Source organism: Odontesthes bonariensis, chromosome 5, assembly GCF_027942865.1.
Source record: "Odontesthes bonariensis isolate fOdoBon6 chromosome 5, fOdoBon6.hap1, whole genome shotgun sequence".
Classification (NCBI taxonomy): Eukaryota; Metazoa; Chordata; class Actinopteri; order Atheriniformes; family Atherinopsidae; genus Odontesthes; species Odontesthes bonariensis.
The window spans coordinates 14,002,892-14,024,974 of record NC_134510.1 but is presented as its reverse complement, the minus strand read 5'-3'; the positions used below and the strand labels follow the sequence as shown (position 1 = coordinate 14,024,974).

The window sequence follows — 22,083 nt, the reverse complement described above, 5'->3', positions numbered from 1 at the left end:
AGTACAAATATGGTCTGTACTCACCAAACGATGCATTTGGAAGTTTGTACATAGTCCAGGAGTTTATTATTATCAACACAAGCCTGATAGCTTCTCTGCTGCTAAAGCTGCGTCGACGTCACTTCCTTGATCTGGGAGCTTCAAAGTAAGATGAGGAAGTGACGTCGATGCAGCTTTAGCAGTAGAGAAGCTATCAGGCTTGTGTTGATAATAATAAACTCCTGGACTATTTTCAAACTTCCAAATGCATCGTTTTGTGAGTACAGACCATATTTGTACTACTGTAGAAGTTTGGTGTCATGGCATGTGATTTTAGTGTGGTAATTTTGGAGATACTGCCAGGCTCCATTAACCCTTGTATTAAACTATTCGGGAAAACTCAGTAACTCAGCTGATGTTCAGCCAATATCGAAATAACTACGGGTGGGCTACTTGGCTGGATGTCACGGTTCAAATGACCCCAGGGTGAATCTACTCCGAACCATCACTTTAAGTGCAACACCTGGCGTCAAACCTTTTTTTTTTTTTTTCCAAATATATATTTTAGCAGCCCATTTTGAATCATTGGGGATGAACAAACTTCCCCCTTCTCTGCACTGTATTTTCTCAAATTATAATAAAAAAAGATCTTATAAAAGTAGCAGCATAGACATCTAAATCTGTGCAAATGTGGAAAATGACAAACATACCAAATAAAAAAAGATTAAAAGAAAATATAATATAAATAAATAACTGAATTGCCATTTAAAATGTGGGCATACTGATCAATGAGGTCAAGGAGGCAGTACAATAAAATAAACAAAAAATTCACCTCGTTCGAAAATTATAAAAAGCCCACTAGGCATACACAAAAGTGCTTTCAACAGTGCTTTTCAACATTTGAACAGTCTATAATATCAGACAAATCTAAGAATTAACAATAGAACATGGCTGTAATAACGTTGCTGACATGAATTCACATTTCTCAGCTTGTTCATTCCTTTAACAAATCATTTTTCAGGGAGAATATGCATGGTTTCAATGGTTTGTTATCATCCAGACACATCAGCACTTTCTGGATGAATGTGAATGTGTGAGTGAGTTTCTTTGGATAATCTAAGTGTAATGCATAGATTAAACCAAGCAGCACCACAAATGCATCAGCCAACCTGGGAAGCTGGCTCATAACAACTTCATCCTCTATCACAATGGATATGTTCTCAGGGCTGAAGCTGATGGGACCAGTGGAGTCAGGGACCACAGAGACGAGCGCTAGCGGTGTGTCAGTGGTCTCCATCTCATCTTCACCCTGCAAAACACAAGAAAAATCAATTATAATGACCAATCCAGAAGGATGTGACACAATCCTTGTTTGAAGAGCCAAAATATATTAGTCCTTCCTTAACAAGTTCACCAAGTGACTTTAAATATCATTGTTCCCTTCCCCTTTTTCCTCTCCTTCTTATTCCTCCTCTCCTCTCCTCTCCTCTCCTCTCCTCTCCTCTCCTCTCCTCTCCTCTTCAGACTGAAACTGTCATTTCATCAGATGCTGGGTCTCAGTCTGTCATCTTATAGTCTAGATACAGTGGAGGGTTCAGTTCCATGGCTACATGCATGGATCACCTTCACAAGAATTGGTTGCTACTATCTATTTACACATGCTGAAAGGGAAAACCGATCCTATAGATCATTAGCAGGGTGATCAACATTAAAAAAAAAAAAAAGTATAATCAGTCATTAGGTTGTAGAAACTCAAAATGACCCCATGAAGTAAAAGTTTTCCTCACTTCACGTAATATATATGTAATGCTGTAGAAATATGATATTGGAGTGGAGCATGAGGAGGCAGATTGAAGCCTAAGTAACTTTAAATATCATAGAAACCGAGATAGAGGCTAGCTGAAGAAAACCTAAGGAGTACTGAAGAGAGCAACGTGAGCTAGAGTCAAGCCAAGCACAGAGAGATCAGTCACTGTGTGTGCGAGAGTGAAGCATAGCTCTGGATGCAGATGTTTGTTTGTGTGTGTGTGTGTTGTGTGTGACTGGCAGATACTCGTCTGAAACCCCAATACTTACGTTACAGGTTTTGAAGAATTCAGTGTCATCCTCCCGGAGATACGCTGGAAGTGCACGAAGAGCCAGACTGCGTCGCATGTTGATGTCATGTTCTTCCTAGATTGAGAAAAAAGAAAAAAATCTTTATAGAAATATTTTGCCAGCAAGCCCAGTCCCTGTCACTGGTATAACAATGTAATGCTTTAGTTATGTTAAAAATAGTAATCTATGATTCAGCAGGATGACTGACTATCAAGGCATATGAAATCTGTAATGATAACACATTATATGATCAGCATTGTCCCCATGGAAAAGTCAAACATAAACTTACCTCCAAGTCATAAATTCTTAGCATCTCTCGTAGTGCTTCTGCTCCCTTTCCAGTCCTTGAGGACTTCTGTCGATACAGTGCAACTATTTTTGGTGTGTATCGGTCAAGTTCACAGTAAAACTGGTTGCGTAGATTCACGTTTGTAATGCGATGGAACTCTGCAAACACCTGTACACAAATAATTATTTAGGTGTAAAAAAAGGGTGAGTTGTCAGGGATCTTCTACATGAAATGTTAAATATCAATAACTTTTATTAACTACTATTTATTTACCTGTGACTGCATTTGCAGGGCCGGCCAGTTATCCAGCAATTCCCGAACCCGTGGACTTCCTTGAACAATGTATTGGCGGCGTAGAGCAAAGGTTGTCTGCATAAGCTTTTCTATCAGTACCTGGTCTCTCTCAGTCTTTTCAGTCTCCTGTTTGATTTGTGCTCTCATTTCCTCCAAGGTTGCCTCATTCTCTCCTCTGGGGAAGTTAGGCAGAAAATTCACCTCGGCTCTTCTGGCTCTTTTGATGTTGGAATGAGGATGATCATTTTCAGGGTTGGTTCGGCTCCTCTTGCCTGCATTGATGGAGACTTCTGCACAACCAGATCTGGCCAACTTAGTGCGAAAATTCCCCATCTTGAACTTCAAGGCCACCTTCCATCCATACCATCCATTCTTACTCCCATGTTCTCGGAGGCATGGATGAGCTGCTACTAGAGCTTCAGCAGCCATACCCACTTCCTTGTCATGTGGATATGGCTTGAAGCTGTACATTGTTTCAGCCATATTTTCCAGGATATTTTGTTTTTGGGCTCTTGTTAATTTCAGTGTCTTCCCAGAACTTTCAAAGGCAGCATTTCCTTGTTGACAAACATGCTCAACTTCATAAGAAAAAGTTGGCACAGGGAAACAATCTGGCCAATTTTTCTGACGCTGTCTTAAAGGTACATGTGGGAGTATGTCTGTGTCGGAGCTTCCAGTGGAGGATCCATCACTTTCAGATCTCACCACTTTCAGTGTTCCTTTTTCAGGGAGTTCCTGAATATCTGTAAGAACACTGAGCTGTCCATCGAAGTCAGGATCTTCATATTGAAGGGTAAAGTCACAGTCCAGCCTTGGCTTAAACTTCTCTTGCATTAAATGTTTGAGCTCTTCTACTGACTGTGGTCGCTCGGTTAGAATGAGCTTCATGGCAACATCTGTTGCAACACATACACGGAGCACAAATTTCTGCGGAGCAGCCATATCTTGATGTGTTGATATACTGCAACAACAAAAAAAGTAAATAGAGTTAGTTTGATTGTGATTAAGAATGATCTTTGAACAAAGTTATTAGCCATTTACCTTGAATGAGCTGAGATTTCAGTCTAGTAGTATGAACCGTTTTGGTGTTAAGAGCAGTCTTCCATCTGTTCTGTATGCAGAGAGAGGCAAGGTGTCATTGAGCTCCTTTAAAAGGTGGACAGTCGAGTTCCCTGGTGAAAGTTCATAAGATCTCAGATGCTCAATGTAATATGATGTGTGTGTCTTGCAAAGAAAGACGATCTGGTTATCGACAAGGAGAATCTGTTCAATTTTGCAGAACTGAGGCAATCCTCCCTCCTGTCCCACAGACACAAACATCTCCACACCATAATCAGTTCCATCAACACTGACAACTGATGTGCTGTAAATCATGCTGCTGTCTGTCATGTGTTCCACATATGCCTTTGCAACATCAGGAAGCCCTGATACCATCACAGACGAGACACTTGATGTCTGCTGGTGAGGTTGGAAGAAGGATGGGGCACTGAGAGAGTATGCCATCATTTGTTGGTGTCTGTTTGCTAGTGTTTTTAAAACATTCTTGAAGTTTTGTGTGTCATGTACAACACGCTTGAAAAAGCGGTGTTTTCCCTCAAATCTCATCGTCCACAAGTGGACAAGAGGTCCAAAACAACGTATGAGGTCAGCATAATGCTCAGTGTAGTGATGCTTTGGTCTGAGTGTGAAATCAGGAAAGACTTCCTGCAGCATGTGTCTATGATCCTGTGTCTTCATTTGCAAATACTGGATGGATTCATCTGTAAACACTGGGCAAATCATCAGCTCTACTATCTCTTTCAAATCCATGAGTACACTCCATGCTCTATCCTCTTCTGGAACTTTACTACCAATGATCAATGGAAGTAGCCTGAGCAAAGTAGCATTTTCATGGCCATTGCCACCAATCGTTTTCTTCACACTGAAGGTCTTTGGGATAGGCTGAGGTCTGTCAACCTTGTCTCTGTGCTTGTATGGGAATGAAACAATTTTTCTGTTTAAATACTCCAGAGTGAAGTATTTATGATGGATCATTTTCCCAATGCACAGGGCCAGCTCTACGGGCACAATGCCCTCAAGAAGATCGTGCAGGATATCTGGCGGGAAGCCTGTGACTGTATGAAAATACTGTAGACCCTGCCTCAGAACACAAACTCCATGAACACCACTCTGACTAACCCCATGCAGTGCAGCATCAACATCAACATCATGACTGGCTTTTGTCCGCACAATGAATTCTCCACTCCCAACATCATGAGCCTGAATTTGGTCTTTGGTAGCTGTGCAGAATCTACATATATACTGAGCTCTAAAACACTTTGTAAATCCTGCTAATGCATGAGCTGCAAGATTATCAGCCACAACAACCAAGATTGTTCCCTTTATGGCTTTACCAATGGACTCAATAAAAACACCATCTTGCTCAAGAGTTTGGATGTCTCGTAACAGAGGACCAAACAGTCTTTCATACCCAACCCACTGAACGTCAGACACCTTACATAATGCTGCCAACTGAAGCACATGCAATGATGATCTATATTTACTAGGCAGATCGGCAAATACCCAGTAGACTGAACATAGTTTATGGATCTTCCGTGATGTTCCAAGGGGGTTTGCTATTTCAAGATCATCAATGTACAAAATTAGTGGCAACTTTAGATCATCTGACAAAGAGAATAATTCATTCTCCTTATAGTATGAGCCATCTTGGTGGCTCATGAAAAGGCCTTCCTGTGACATCTTTGTTTCCAGAATTTTGTCCAGAATGTCTGTATGTTTGAACATTTTCTGAATCATGTCAAGAATAGGAACATAGACTGCTGTGTGTCCTGGGTCCAGCATATACTCTACAGGCTTCACCACAGGGTAGTTTTTCTCGACAAATGTTTTCCTTCTTTTAGTTGAAGATAACTCTCTACCTTTGGCTGTAGCATTTACAAGAATGTTGCTTTCCAGAACAGCAGTAACTATATCATCTAGAGTATTTTCACTGACAGAGATATCATGATGTTCTAAGACTTCTCTAAGAGATTGTTTGACTAGAGGCTGGGACAGGGAAAATATTTGTGTCAGATGTTCCACTATGTCCTGAGTTGCCAGGTCAGACACATGAAGAATTGTTTTCATCTTTAAGAATAGTGATGCTAAACTTTGGTGCAGCTGCTCTCTTAAAGTGTCTGTGTCACACTGACTCTCTACCTCAACAGGGTCAATGGTGTCCATGCTCTCACACTGAGCAGGTCCCTCCTCAACATTTTCACCAGTAGGTGTGTCCGGCGTACCATTCTTTTCTGAACATACAATGTTCGTATCAAAATCTGAACTGCCTGCATGGTTTCGGCTTTTGTGTGCATTGAAGGACGAGTATGCATTTGTACTGTAACTGCAGTTACTGTATGGGCATACTACCACCTCGTGATTTCTTAAATGACCCCTTAAATGAGAAAATAGTGATGCCTCAGAAAATGTCTGCTTGGTGCCACACAAGTGACATGTAAGAAATGCACTTCCTGACTGTGAACCATCAGTCACATTTATTCTGCCTGTATCACTATGACACCGTGACAAATGAGCTTTAACTGCATTAAATGATTGGAAAGTACAAATGCAGTCAGTGTACAAACATGGTAGAGGGCTAACTCTTGAGAAGTGGTTATGGTGCAACTGATAATGCCTAAATAACTTTGCACGTGTGTCCAAAGATACAGAGCACAACTTGCACTTCCAATCCATTTACCTTGAACTGGGGCAAGCAAAAGAGGTCGCACAAATCCTGCAGGGAGAGAATAAACAAATGTAATTTATTTCTAAATCGTGCTGAACGTCATAACCAAATGGTGTTTTTAAATAACACATACTCACCAAATTCACCAACACCGTTTCTCAGAATGGCAATTTTCTCCAACCGCTCTATGGTACTATAACATTACAGAGAGCACAAACAGTTAAATGATTATGTAGTGTATTGCAACTTTTAATCCTGTAGACATGCACAACATTAAACAACTTCTGAACCATTTATGATAGAGACAAACGGTAAACTGCATGAGGGACTAGGGTATCATCGGCTCTTACCACTGCCCTTAACGTTTCGTTGTTAACAGTAAAGAAGTAACGTTAGCGACCTAGGCCTAGTAGCGACACTGCCGATAATTACAAAGTAAGCTTAAGTTTAAACCAGTTAGAAATATGTCTAGAATCGTAGCATGCAACTTCATTACAAACATTCACTGCGTCTAGCTAAATATAACTACCGGTATATGTAGGCTATTGAACTTTTGCCAAACTTTTGTAACGTTACGTTACTCACCATAAACGCGCGAAACGTTAAAATCCTGAAGTCGGGGTCCCCCGGAACACAAAACACGGATAAAATATAATTTTGCAACAGCACGGCGAAAAAATGTGCGTTGTTGTGCAGGTTTTTTGATAAAAAATAAATGTTTTTTCTCCTTTCTTGGCTCCGTTGCGTCCCTCGCTAAGGTCCAGCCATCTTGAATTTTCTTGATGCGTGCCCTGAAAAGTTGGATGTAGTGACGTCAGACGTCACGTCCCCTCACGCACGCATGTTAACTAAGACTTTTCAAGTTAATTGATAGTGTTCACTTAGACATACTAAGCCCTGTGAAATCAAAACGATATTAATCGTTGAGAATACTTAATGTTTCAGTGTCGGGTGAACTAATTAGCCCACTTTGATTTAGTTGCCAGTAATAGTTATGAGTTGGTAGTACTGTTCGGGCTTACAGTGTAAGTGGTTCACAGCTTACTTGGTTTTTAGACAGAGACACTGGTAGACTGGATCAGCCAGAGGGTGCAAGCAGGTATGGTGTCAGATGAGAGGACATACTGTGCCTCTTGTCTGTGTGTGTGTGTGTGTGTGTGTGTGTGTGTGTGTGTGTGTTTGTATAGTAGATCTAATCATGTTTGCCGAAAAATAAATGGTTCAGTGCTTGTGTGAGCTCATAATTCAAACGTTTTGGGAGTAAATAAAGAACAAGTGCTGAAGAAAAGAAAAAAAAAAGAAACTCACACATGCACATCTCCAGCTGAGAGATGTGCATGAGTGAGGATTTCTTCCTCCCCCCGGTTTGGCCACTTTTTCTATTTAGCTTTCTAGTTAATTGACGTTCCCTAGCTCCCCAGAGTAGCCTATTTCCCATCAGAATCAACAAAACAACCTACGAGTAAAAGTACATCTTCCGAAGCCATTGTACAGTAAACTGTCTGCCATCTTGGTAATACTCTCCATAATCCCAGCATGGAGAAGGAGGCAATGGGATGAAGAAAAAAAACAGACACAGTGGGGCACACTGCAGGGTGAGCCTACTGTGAAATACATGTTCCACATTGCACTGAGATGACATTTGTTGTGATTTGAAGTTATATAAATGAAACTGAAAACTGAACTGAACTGACAGCAAACATACAATTCAAATTGTTGCGTTATGATTCAGTGAGCATCTCGAGCATGTGAAGACCGATCAGAGACTGACTTGTTAGTGTGCAATTTGCTGCAGCAGACATGAAAGGAAAGTGAGGACCCTTATCCCCCACCAAACACACACACACATATATATATATAGGGTTAACCTAGGCTGGAGATATATATATATATATATATATATATATATCTCCAGCCTAGGTTAACCCTGGAAATAAAGAAATAAAAGCAATGCATGGAGAACCTGAAGAGAATCTTGAATGCCAGTTGCTGGTAGGAAAGATGGATTGCCTGAATTCTCCACCAATCACCAAACAACACATTGGCTGCAGCATTGATTGATGAAGTATTTAAGTCGTCAATCTCACATCACCTGCTTTTCTTTTCTCTCTTTCAGCCAAACGGCTGCAGGAGAGCTATGCTGTGTCTGCAGATCAGACAAACCCTGACCGATGGAAAACTTCAAAGAATTTCAGCTTCTTAAAATTTGACGCGCAGATCAAAAAGACGGGAGGCAAGGCCAAAGTAAGGACAGAGTTAATAGCTTGTAAGGAGACTGTACTGTACAATTGTTACAACCTGTTCACCAGACACACACAAGGAGGCAAGGTGAAGACATTTGTTAGGTAATCATTCTTCTGTAGAATGCAGGACTGGTTGCAGCTTCCATATTGAAGTAGTGATTTACCAAACTGCAAATCATGCATGCACCACTCTCACAGTACTGTGTAATAGGCATCCGTGTGTATTACTCTGTCCGATATTATTGATTACAAATCATGATTAACAATAATAATATTGATAAAAATGGAACATTACCTCTCACCTCTGACCTTATTCAGAGACCTCTTTGTACTCTATGATATATTCAATATCATAATCATGCTTGAGTACACTTGGTTTGAAAAAAAAGGGGGAGGGGGGGGCATCAATGGGGCTGCACTCACAGGCAAAGAGAAAACATCACACCTGCAGGCATTGTGTTGACAGTGCCTTGGAGAGCAAACACAGAGCCAGTGTCTTCTTGGAGTTATCCCGAAGAGGCCATTGATCCACCGGTTAACCTATTCTCCTGCACCAGTTCAGCAGCAAACCCTCAGAGAAAGCAACCCCCCTACCCCGCCCAGCCCATTGTTTCCCTCCACTAATATGATAGCCCCTGAAGGTTCTCCACAGACCTCATTTCTAATCAATGCATGTGGTTGGTGGGATCATCCTGTCTCTGCAAATTAATGACTTCACTTTTTTCTGTGGTTTCATGCCATCGATTTGTTTTATTAGCTCATTGATCTCCAAGCAACCCCCCCCCAACCCCACCCCCACCCAACCACCCTGCTTCCACCTCACCCCTCCCCAGCCGTCAGCTTCCTCTCTGCTTATCAATATGAAAGCCAATGGCTTCAGCTCTGCTAAGACAATAACGAACTTCATCAAGTGATTGCTTAAGAAAAATAATAATGACGTTATATTGCTGTTTTATGGGAAAAATCATCAGATTTGGCATGTTCCTTTTAAAAAATGCTGCAAATGTGCCAAGTTTCATCTCATCTGTGAGCCCAAATATCTGAAAATCCAGGTTATAGTAATCTGGTTTCATTACTTTAATACAACTGTCATGGTCTAAATCACTGTGACGTTCATCTGGTCAGGGCTCGGTGGTCTTATTAACAGCCATATCTAACTCTCTCTTCTATAATTCCCTTTGAGATCCGAACAAAAGGATAGGAAGTGCTTTACTCCGACAAGTCAGACTTCACTTCACAGGAGGAATTACAGCTTTTCATTTTCTGTCACTGGAGCGTTTTAGTGAGGTGCCCCACCAGCATAACGATGTTCTTTCTTTCCTGTTTTATGACTTGAGCCATGCACAAAGAGTTGATTCACAGTAATCACATATGAACACAAATGGCAGTTTGTGTGCGTGTGTGTGTGTGCTTATTTAAAATTTAAAGCACACTTGTTGAGAGACAGGCGTAAAAGTACACACACATGATATTCTCATTTTGACAGAAATATATAGCCTGTGTTATTCTTGGCGGACACAAAGTCTTCTAGCCTCAAATGAAACAGCACGATACTATGAAAGACACAAAAGTTAAATGAACCGTGGTGGTTGTAGTGAGCCCCGTGTCATGAATTCAGTTGGATTGATACAGTTGGCATTGTCAGAACAGCTACAGTTACACATTGCTTATACATTGTTCTCTTACAGTAGAAGCCATATTAAATTTGCACTCAAATAATGAAACATGCCATCCAAGAAGAAGCTGAAGTAATACTACAGGTTGCAAAATGTTTGACTCCCCCCATCTTCCCCTCCTTCCTGTGTCTCTCAGTCCTTTCTTATCACAGCACCAGCACTTTGTCACATTTTCAAAGCAGGACAATCATCCAACCCTCTCATGGGAGGCTTAATGATTACCCTAATGTATGGTGCATTTCTATGGCAAGATACAGTATAATAATATCTAGAGGCTGTCCATGTTCAAAGATAGAGAGAAGGACTATCAGGCACCCTGCTCCCCCCCCACCAAACTGCATGTTTATCCAGCTTGTGGGAATTCCTGTTCCTCAGGATGGATCTGGAGTCTTCACGATTGGCTATGTTCCCGTCCCACCCTGCCTAGCTCTTTCATGAAAATCACATCCCACACAGAGAGACGATTACTCACTTTTCCTCGACTTAGACATCACACTGCTGACCAGGCAGCAGGAGAGATGGCTAGTGTGTTTATATTTGGAAATAAATATGGATGCCACTCAAACCGAAGATCATCGACACATATGTTTATCTGGACTCAGTTTATTCAGCAGAGCCATTTGCAACGATTATATCTGCACAGAGAAACAATCTTAGTTCCTCTGAACATATTCATATTAACGGGTTTTAAAAGTAGTCCAGTATTTTGTGCCAAACCATCTTCTCTCACTTCCCAAACCCTCAGTTCATGGTGGAGGGGGTGTATTATTGTATTCTTCCAGTAAAACTACAACACGCTTATTAATTTGAAAAAGTCTTGAGCCAACTCTTACTTCTTCATATATTGCCAGGAAATATGTGGAGGTTTACTGAAACATGTGCAAAGATAAATAGACATGCAATATATGAATCTATAATTGTGTTTGTACAGGTCTAATGAGCTTGAAAGTCAATATTTGGCATATTCTGAACCCTCTTAGACGAGCTTTCTTGTCATTTTTTCAAGTAGTCTTCAGGAATAGTTCTCAAGGCTCCTTGAAGGACATTCCAAAGCTCGACTTTGGATGTGGGCTGCCTTCTGTTCTGTTTTCTGTCAAGATGATTCCACACTGCTTCAATAATGTTGAGGTCCGGGCTCTGGGGAGGATTCATCCCTCCATGAGATTTGATGCAACTCTTTTTTACGTCAGCCATGTGTCATTTGGCATACCTCAACCTTTCTCCATGTTTCCCTTCCTTAAAAAATGATTTCTTTACAGCCACCCTTCCACAGAGGTCATCCTGAAGAGGCCTCAACAAACAGTTGATGGATTAACTGAAGGGCAAGATGCATCTCTCCCATCCTGTGTCTTATCTTTGCTAGATGTTTTCTATTTCTTAAAGACATCAACTATCAGATCCTGTTCATCTACTGTAGATATATTTTTTATGCCAGTGGCGGGCAACTTTCCTCAAAGTTTTTAAGAACACACTGCACAAGGTGCAGAGATATAACATGTTTTCAGCTAATTCCTCTGTAGGAAACAAAAAAATTAAACCTATAAGGGTTCAGATCTGTGTCTGACAGTCTGTGTTATCTTTAGCATTTTTCTTTGATAAAACTAAAGAAATGGAACAGATTAAGTGTCTTTGCTACATGCTTCAAGTAACCAAGTACCTAAAGTGTCACCATATCTGAAGTTAAGGGATTTCTTTTTTGTTTGGATGATTCATAAATCAGTGTTCAGTCAGGCTTAAAAAAAAAAACAGTCAATGTTCAGAGAAGAACTTTGAAATAACTTAAAAGATTGCAAGAAAGTCTGGCTCCTTGGAAACAAAATATGAAGAGATGAGGGGTGGCTCAAGAGTTTTTTCCACAGCATAATACTAAAATGTGTAATTCCTCAAAGATGACCTGCATATTCATCTTACCATTCATCATTTAGTTTCTGTCATCTCTAATTCGTTCAGGAAAAACTGGTTGTAAGGATTTATTTCAGCAAGCATAAACAGGTAGGCAAGTTTAGGTGGGGTCAGCCACTACTACATGCCTACATCTCTCTCCTGTCTTTACATAAACCCTTTCAGGGCTTCTGGCAGCAGTTTCCTGCTCTTTCATCCGGCTCCCTTGTGGTAGGACTATTAGCCCGGCCTGTATACCTGCAAGTGTTTGGGAGGCAGCTGGCTCTGGACGCTCATTGCCTGCACGGGCCCAGGGGCTGCTGGGACCTGGGAACGCTGGCACCAAATACCGATGTGTAATTAGACCTTCATTCAAGAGCAAATGTGGCAAGCATTAGACACAAGGCTCTTTCCGGTTCAATTCATATCTCCATCCTGCTTTCCTTCCCCTTTTAACAATCACGTTTTTTTTGTTTGTTTTTTTACCCTTCTCTCTCTCTTGGACAATTCATTATGTCAGGACTGTATCTTCACTTGAAAGTTTCTTTGAGGGGAAAAAATATATATTTAAGGAAAATTACAGTCATTTTTGAAAATAAAGCAAAAACAATGTGCTTTTAAATCACACGAATCAACTTGATAAGCATTTAAGAAAAAATCATTACAGACATGACAACATGAACATCTGTGCTGATCTAAACCAAACTGTAATACCTTTATAAGATGAAATTGTCAACTATTTTTAGTTAAAATCTAAGAAGATTGTGCAGAAATACATTTTTTTCTTACATACATCCCCTTTAACACCAGCTAAAGTGCAGCTGACGATGAAGGGACTACTCCCTTAGAAGCGTTCACCATAAAAGGAGAGATTTGGGATAATCTCCAGTTTTCACCCATGTAGCAACACAAGTGTCTATTCATGATAACAACTTCAAATATATCTGTACGGCTTTGTTGTGTACCACTTTGCCGTTTCCTCAGTTGTGAGAAACATGACGGCAGTTGTTTCTCATGTAAGAGGAAAACTATTGAGAGGCCCCTTCTAGTTTTGCGGTGAAAGGTGACATAACCCATAATTCCACTCAAACCACAATGTTCTTTTATCAGATGTTCCCCTCTGATACTACAAGGGTGGTTCACATGATACAAACCAGTGACAAATGACAAATCACAGAGACGCTGAGAATGCCGAAAGGTGTGGAACACCAAAGTGTTCGACATAAAATCATGAAATAAAACAAAATAAAGTATGATTTAAAAATTGACCACTCAGTTATGAAACATTAAACAAGCTATTATAGGATAACCAATTTTTACTAAATTTCACTAGCTAATGATAGCTGTATAACAAAGCTGGGCTTATCAACAGAATTAATGGCAGCAGTTAGAAGGTAGTGAGCCTGCTCAATTTCAGAGTTTTTCTTCAGGTGTAGAAACATATAGAATTAGGCTAAAACTATGTCTCACATACACCACAAATGACACAGCTCTGACGCAGCGCAGGGGAGAGCAGTCAATGAATGTAGCAATAAGAAATATGGATCCACACCGGAGTGTTGACACTGCGTGGAAATTGACAATTTAAATGCACATGCACATGAAGGACCACTGCCTTATAATGATAAACCTGAAAGGAATCAAAGAGACCATGAAATGAGCAAGATGCTGGCCACCACTGAGAAATTAATTTCGGGTTTGTGAAGAATCGGTGGTGAACGGAGCATTTGTTTTGCTAATTTAGCAACTTTAGTAAACAATTTAACGTAATTTTTACAGTAGGTTACTGTCGACTAATATTCGTCATCACAAAGTAGATGTGGTCATTTACAACTGGAGGGTTAGCAGGACCCAAACCAGAACCTAGTGCTTAACGATCACCTGGTGGGTTGTTTCTCCTATTACACACCATATAACTTAGTAATGCTACATTTTACCCAGCCTTCCACAGATGTCCCGAGAGCTGGAGGATACATTAAAAGAAACATGAAAGAAAAACTACTGAATTCAATCAGAAAAGTTCACAGTTCCCGCCTCTGTGAAGCTGGATTTCTCACTGTCACTCTCCTGGTCATGTACACCAGTATCCTGGCAGAATTTCATAAAGTCAAGCATTTCTGTTGGCTTTGAATTCCCACCTGAAACTCCATCAAATCTCTGTTTAATAATCATCTTCTCTAACTTGAGTGTTGTAGTACAGAAGCCTCAGGGAAGTTCTCCCTCTTTACTCGCACAAAGTAACTCTGTTAGCCTCTTTATGCCAAAACCGTTAGACTGTGCACCCGACATTAACGCAATAATTCACAGTGATGAAAATAGAAAAAATATATATTTTTCACAACTAAACGAATCTCACCATCAGATTGTAGAATGCAGATAAGAAATAACGTACAATGACAATACAGAGGAGATATCACTGTCCATATTAAGTTTTTAAAAAAGGCAATTTTTGCCTCTTATAAAATACATTCAAATGATAACTAACATTTAAAACACAAATGTTCAGAAAATGTTATTTATATACTTTTAGACAGCCTGCAGTTTGCACTTTAGGAAATAAAATGTCTTAATAAAAGTGTACCTAAAAAATAACTCCAAAATTAATTTCTTTATGAAAAAAAATTCTTTATGGGAAAAAAATGTTTTCCAGTAACTTCTAAATGACTGAGTCAGTTATGTGTGAAACATTATGATTCATTCAATTGTTTGTTTCACTGTCTGCTTTTAATACTGTCGGAACTCCCCCCAGACAAGCATAAACATGTGGATATAAAATCAATTTGATTCCACTGATCATAAAGAGAAAGAAGTAATTCCCTCATTAAATCCTCGCGTCACAGGTGGAGTGGGGGGTTGGAGGGGTCTGACAAGCTGACAAGCTGCTCTTTGTCTACAGTGGATTGAATCAGAAGGCTAGGGAGGATGCTGCTTTTAGCAGTAAGGGAAAAACACTGGGTCCAAATTAGCATAAACAGGAACACAAAAGAAAGGGGGGTGAAGAATGAAACAGAAAATAGTGTTGTCAACAGGACCCCCCAGTGAGGAATTTCAATTTCATATATCTAATTATCCCTGTCAGATGGAGAGAAGTGACAAAAAGCTTTCTTTGTTCTCTGTCTTTATCTCCCGCATCTCTCTCAATTAATTTCAGCATATGAATATGACTAATTGTCTCTCTGCAGCTCTGCAGCCACATAAATAATAATTTCGGCCCATGTTTGAGTTGGAGAGGTGGTGCTCATGCATCAATTTATGATATTTGGACACAATAGATTGTGCATAATTCAGGTGATCACATAAGCAGGCCAATGCAACGTCCCTGTAAGCATCACCCTCTGTTTCATAGCCTGCATAATACCTCCATACTTTCCCTTATTTGTCACAGACAGTATTATTTCTCTCATTTCTATCTCTGGGATTCTTTCTTTGTTTAGAGTGGTGATATTAGCATCATAATCAGACAAAAAGAAAGAGGCTGATTTATGCATGGTGTATGTGGAGATACTGGCAGTACCAGTCGGCATTTACAATGCAATTTCATCGTTTACATGCACGTTTGAGTTGAGATGAGTCATTTATGTGCGAACTAACATGCAAAATCAAATTCCCTCCACATACTGCATTTCAGTAATGAAGCTTCTTTTCGCTGGATTAATTTACTTTCAAATTTAGTCGCTTTTGACAAGACTCTATAAACAAGTAGCAAGTAGCTCTCGAATTTCGCTTACATATCGGTGTTTTAACCTTTCATACAAATTTCTTTAGCCATAAACTGCACTCTGCTCACATCAAAAGGTTTGTGAGTCGAACAATGACGGTTTAAATAATGGAAAAGACCTCGCCATTTCATGTGTCTCAAAACAAAATTGAATTTTTTATAAAGTGAGGAAGGAGGTAAAAGATGCACCCTTGAAGGATAGCACAAGAGATGACATTTGCTTATTCTATCAAATCTGTGTGAAAAACAATCAGCAAAACCTAAACATGATGAGCCAAACATCTGAAATCTGTCTAAACAAAGCTCTAGTCAGGCCTTGCAACTTCAACCATAAAACATACTCACTAATTCATTCACAGAGGCAGAGAGAGAGGGGGGGGGGGGGGGGTGAGAGGAGAGGGGGTATTGTTACATTTCATTAGACACATTCCTTCTCTGTGGACTCTTGACCAGTTGCCATGGCATTTCAGCTGACCACATTTCATATTAACCTCTATTGCTCACTCTCTCTTAATCTTTCGCTCTCTGTCATTTTTGTTTCCAACAAGTTTAAAATGAAATTCGCTCTGATGACATTGCTGTGTTTGATGCAAAATTGTATGTTCAACAAAAATCTAATGTATAGCAAACGACCAACAACATTGAACTTTCACTATTTATCCAATTAAATCTAAGTTGTCAAGACATGTGGAATTCACTCAAGATCAAGACATTTGCATTTAGAGGATGTGAATACAAAAAGGTGAACCGAAACAGTAAAAGCGAAAAAATAATACAATTTATTATTTTGTATATATCCTATAGTTTTCTGCTCTGAGTTGGCAAAAAATAAACTCAAATGACTGACCAGTGCCTCACATTTAGGACATCTCAGGTATTCTAATATATGAAAGTATTCGCTGTGGAAGAGCTATTTTTTATTTTGCCTCATGTAGATGTTCAGAGAGTTGTTGTTGTATTTCTTCTCATAAAGGTTTGCTCCCAGTTCCCAGAAACTAAAAAAAAACTGCCTCTTCTACCGACAACCACAAGCTGTTAGCTAGTGAAACGGAAATTCCAATTCAATTTTATTTATATAGCACCAAATCACAACAATGTCATCTCAAGTTATTTCAAAGATACAGCCCAATTGAAGCCAATTAGAATCTAATTAATTCTAATACAATCATAATCCAATCAAATCCAATCTGGCTATTGGTAATTTATTGTCCACCATACTGGGAGGTTGCGTTGTTAGCTTATTTACCAATGCTTTCCCTTTTCAGTTTTGTCAAAGAACCCTGGCGTATCTCAGATTTGCACAGTGTCCTAAAGTTCTGAGTGCTGACATACTGGCCATGACACTATTAGAACTAAACAGCAAGGTCCATTTAAGCTGGTTGGAAGGGAGGAGGTGGGTTCTTCAGTCACTGTTTAAGTGAAATGAAGCATATCAACCACTTGGTTAGGTTTAGGCAACACAAACGTCTGGTCAGAATTTGGCACTAGAGTTATTGATTTAAAATTAATTTTGGTTGGGTTTAAAACACACAGCTCATAATGTTAGTCCAAAATGTTGGATAATGCAACTTAGTCTCACAGCACAGCATAAAACAGACACGAAAAACTATTGATTTGTGTTAATCGTGGACTGTAATAAAGGATTGCATCAAAATGCTTTTACTGGTTTACTGCCTGTTGGATACACAGACCCGAAACACTTTGAAAGGCATGGAGGGTGGAACATAAAATATTTATTAAGATACAGTTTTGGTGCTCATTAGCATGAAAATAAACAACATTTATTTTATGACTCTTTTTCTATGAGACCAGGCCGAATAATGACAGAAATACAGTTTCACTGCGTTTGCCTGCCGTGTTAAAGCGTGGGTCTGAGGGTCTCTCTCAGTGTTGCTTTTTTACGTCGAAGGGCATTGACATCACAATATCAGGCACTGTTAGAGAGAAAATAGGCTGTAGACTTGTATCAGGGCGCTAACAACACTAGAGCCAATGCCCCCATTACTCTAAATACTTTGAACAGAAATGTTTTTCGCATTTGGCCGAACACAAAAATTGCAACAATTGGCTGGCACACATGTCATGTTAGGTTTATTGTACACCTGCCTAAAAAAGAAATCAGTCAGTTCCCATTATTACATGATCCCTTTTTCTTTTACTGAACAACGTAAAATCTTTGAGGCACTTTGTTGATTGGAGTCTTGCAGAGATGAGAAATGAGATAAGAAACAATTTTTTGCTGTGCACGCATTATTGTAAAGTAAGGAAACAATGCTCATCGCTATCACAGTTGAAATATGATAAGCATCTTTTAGGGGTTGTTTGGCTTTCCGTTGTACTGTCAAGGAGGCTGGGCAATGTACTGTTGTAAATGGGGCAACCAACCAAATATAGGCTTAAGAAAATCAATATGTAAGTTTGGTGGTATATACAGTTTTTTTCCTTCACTTTAACACACCCTGTCTAAAGGGCAAATTAAATTGTTATATCCATCTAAACTGTCCTCAAAGCCACCATACTTTGACAAAAACAGTAATTAAACATGCCAAATCATAGGAGCTGCTGATCTACTGCCACCTCACTTAGAGTTTTTAGGAGGTCATTTTATGCTTTTTGGGGTTTTCATTCTCCCTACATGTATAATGTTGCTTTTTGTGCATTTAAAGGGGTCTGCAAAGTTACACAGCTCAAAGTCCACACCACAGGGTGTTATCCTTAAAAAAGTTTAAACCGCTGTGCCTTGTTTTTGTTTGTCCGTCCTTTGTTTGTCCGTCCTTTTCCTTCTTTTCTTTTAATGACATGAAATGTGCTATATAAATAAATTTGATTTGATTTGATTTTTGATAATCATAACTTGTATTTGCATAATGCCTGTCTAGAAGCTAGTTTGGCATGTCTCAAACACAGAGTGAGTTTGAGACCATTCAAATTGGGCCTTTAAAGAGAGAGGCTTCAGAGAGATGGAACCTAAAACAAAATGTCTCAGACAGAACAAAACTTTTTTTCATCTTCATTTTTTACTTCATTTTCATTGAAGTAACTTAATCTTTTGTAGTAGACCTCCAAAATAAAGTTAAAGCCTTTAAATTAACACAATATGGCCTCTTTGACAAATTTATTTGAATCAACTCGCTCTGTAAACCTGTTGTTTCTGTATATTTTTATATATATGGGCTGGGCTTAACAAACAGATAACTTTTTGTTCAATCTAATAACCAGCAGGTGGAGAAAAAATTCTTGTATGTTTTATAAGATGCCAACTCCATGAAGTGACACCTGTTGTTGTCAAAGCGGGAAATGGAATTCAGCCGGGAGTCCTGGAATCATATCACGAAAATGCACCCAAATCCAGCAGAATAATTCTGTTAGAAAACTTTCCAAACACACATTAATTAGCATTTTTCCATCAGCAGTCAAGTGTCTGCAAAAAACACGATAACAAAAGGAGAAGAAATTGATTAGCATTTGGTGTATAAATGGTTCCAGGACAAGGGCTGTTAAGTTTGAAATTAACATGTAAACAGTTGGAAAGTCTGTGCTGCTAGCCCCCCCCCCCCACCCCCGGCCCTTCTCCTTAACCCCCACCCCTGGTTCCCTTTTAGCGCCTTGATAAATATACATAAAGCCTCACACAAAGACTGCCTTGTTCCTTTAAATGGGCTACTTTTTAATGGAGACATATATTTCCAGGATTATATCAGCATTCAGTTGCAAATTCTGAGTTTTAATACTCCAGTTGGAGCAGTCTATGAATAAGAGTATCATTTGAATGCAAGGGAACACCTGGTGTTGAGGGCTGGGCTGTGAGGGGGGCTTAGAGCTGACCTGGTGACAGTGCCAAGGCTTCGCTTGTTCCCACCCTTCCCATTCAGATGCTCCCAGTCTCTGTCTGCACCGTGGCCCTGTCAACTGTACATATAACTTCATGCTCATCAAATGGCAAAGAAATCATATGATGACGGTGGCTATGTTTGGAGTTCACTAAAACTTTTACTGGGGCTAATGTCTGAAATTGTCAGGTAGGAGATGAGAGCGACTTTTATTTGAAAAGTGAGCATTTACACAGATGTTCCCAAATGGTGCATGCTATGATATGGGCATTTGTTAACATCAGGCTACAGTTTTACCGGGGAACCTGTGAAAACATAAATAGAGATAAAATCACATTATTCTCCTAAATTATGTGACTTGTACTGGTTTACAATGTCAAATCTTGCCTTGAAACTAAGCCAAGTACTAACAATCAGTACTGTAATGAGAAAAACAGAAAAATGTCTGATCATTTTCTTTTTTATGTCAGGTTGGCTGCAGAAAAACAGAGAGGGGTGGGGGAAGGCGGAGGGAAGGAGTGGTACTGTTTGGAGGAGGAGTGAGGAAGGGGTACGGGGTCCATTCGTATGCACCCCACATCCACTCAACACACAATCAGGCCTGTATTGCGTTTTGCAAATTTATACCCAGGATGTTGGTTTAGAGTGTTTCCCTGAAAAAAAAAAGAAAGAAAAAAAGGGAGAGGGAGAGCAAGAGGACTTTTTTTTTCAAGTAAGTGTCTGCTTTCATGAGCAAGAGTGATTGAGGCACACAAACAAACCTTTGTTTCCTAGCTCACAGATGCAAGGCCCGAGCTCTGATTTACACCCCGCCCCGCAACACATTTGCACTCTTTTTTTATTTTCTATTTTTTATACTTCAAGACTAAGACTGTATGAAAAAGTAAAAGGGTTTTGAGCGACAAATGTCAACTGCGGTTAGAGCTACAAAAATGCTCATATGAAAATAAAACATTATCCCAGCAGGCAACAGCCAGTCTACTTCATGGATCCACTTGCCTTTCAAACCAGCCTCTCTTCTTCCTCAAAATATTTGCACAGGGTTATGTTTGCGGTGACTGGAGAGCTGCACTCATGACAAGCCAATCCATAGTGAGACACACAACAGTCAAAGTCAAAGGCAAGAAAAGCTGAAGCTAAGGGACCTTGACTGTTCTTTGCATTGGTTGGGATGTTATACACTGAAAAATATATGTCAATGTGTCATTAAAATCTTTATGCAGACCAAAGATGTCAGAAGATTTATCCACACACACGTGTAATTGGGATTGCTGATTTATGCCCCTGTGTCATCACACATTGATTAAAATAAAATCAAATTATTTTACTCTTTGTAAAATACACAAAGTGTACATCTGGATGCCTGTTGCATTAGATCAATGTCTTGTATTTACTGAGCTGAGAACACAGTCAAGTCGGCAGGCCGATGACAGTTTGTTTATGTCACTCCCAATTAATAATTAGTTTAATGATTTGAGCGCTTGACATGTGCCCCGGACAAATGCGGGCAGGAAAATGCAAACTCAGTGCTGTTTGCATAAATCTGCCATTTCAGCTCGAGTTGAGGGGGAACAGAGAGAGAGAGGAGGGGGAATTATAGGACTCAGATGTGTGTGATTGGCGGTTCCCTGGGCTCCCAGGGTTACAGAGTTCAGAGAAAAGCCGATTATTGCTCTCCCTCAGGTCAAGCCTTCATAAATAAACACAGGGAGAGCCTGAGGCACCGTGTTTTAGTATGATTAGCATATCATACAGCCTATCGACATGGTACTTATCATATTACAGCACCGCCGTCCTCTGAGCACACGGAGGTTACATGTACGGGGCTGCTGAGCATACATCTCTGTTCATTAGAAGGCTCCTCAGGGAGAGAATAAATCATATCAGCACGTGGTTATGGCAGCCCAGGCGTTTGACTCAGACATCCAGCGGTTAACCAGAGCCTTTAATAATCCAGAGTGGAGCTGACAGTTAGCCTCACACTAAGGAACAAGAGAGGAGACAAGTGGCAATGATGGGAACCATAGGAGGGAAGTATGCTGGTACTTACAACTCATGTCTGAACTTTAACAGCTTGTCTCCTCTCCTCCTTATTTGGACTTGACTTGGTCTTTCTAACTTTTAATCTTGATATTGCTATCTACATGTCTGTATGGCTCATTTTGATTTATTTTACCCGCACCGTCACAAAGTATCTTATAATTACGGTAAGGCGGTTTAGGGACACAGGGAGCTAAGGCTAGGTTAGTGTTTAGGTGTAGGGATTAGGTTTGTGCAGAAGATGAACATGATGATCTGAATTGGTGCTTAGGAGTGTTGATTTTGCAGACATAAAGAGAAAGATAATTGACA

The 22,083-nt window shown here is 39.9% G+C and overlaps 2 protein-coding genes across 2 annotated transcripts in view; both read right to left on the bottom strand.

The window, feature by feature from the left end:
• LOC142380565 (uncharacterized) overlaps window positions 1-22,083 on the bottom strand; it is an 87,154-nt gene that overhangs the window by 24,367 nt on the left and 40,704 nt on the right. The gene's annotated exons all lie outside the window — the stretch shown is intronic.
• LOC142379733 (uncharacterized) lies at window positions 355-7,160 on the bottom strand. Its single transcript, XM_075464948.1, has 8 exons — window positions 6,969-7,160; window positions 6,521-6,576; window positions 6,396-6,431; window positions 3,701-3,770; window positions 2,639-3,620; window positions 2,366-2,533; window positions 2,056-2,151; window positions 355-1,288 (listed from the first exon to the last, which is right to left on the bottom strand). The coding sequence occupies exons 5-8, from the start codon at window positions 3,599-3,601 to the stop codon at window positions 974-976; spliced, it is 1,542 nt and encodes a 513-aa protein (XP_075321063.1). The 5' UTR covers window positions 3,602-3,620; window positions 3,701-3,770; window positions 6,396-6,431; window positions 6,521-6,576; window positions 6,969-7,160; the 3' UTR covers window positions 355-973.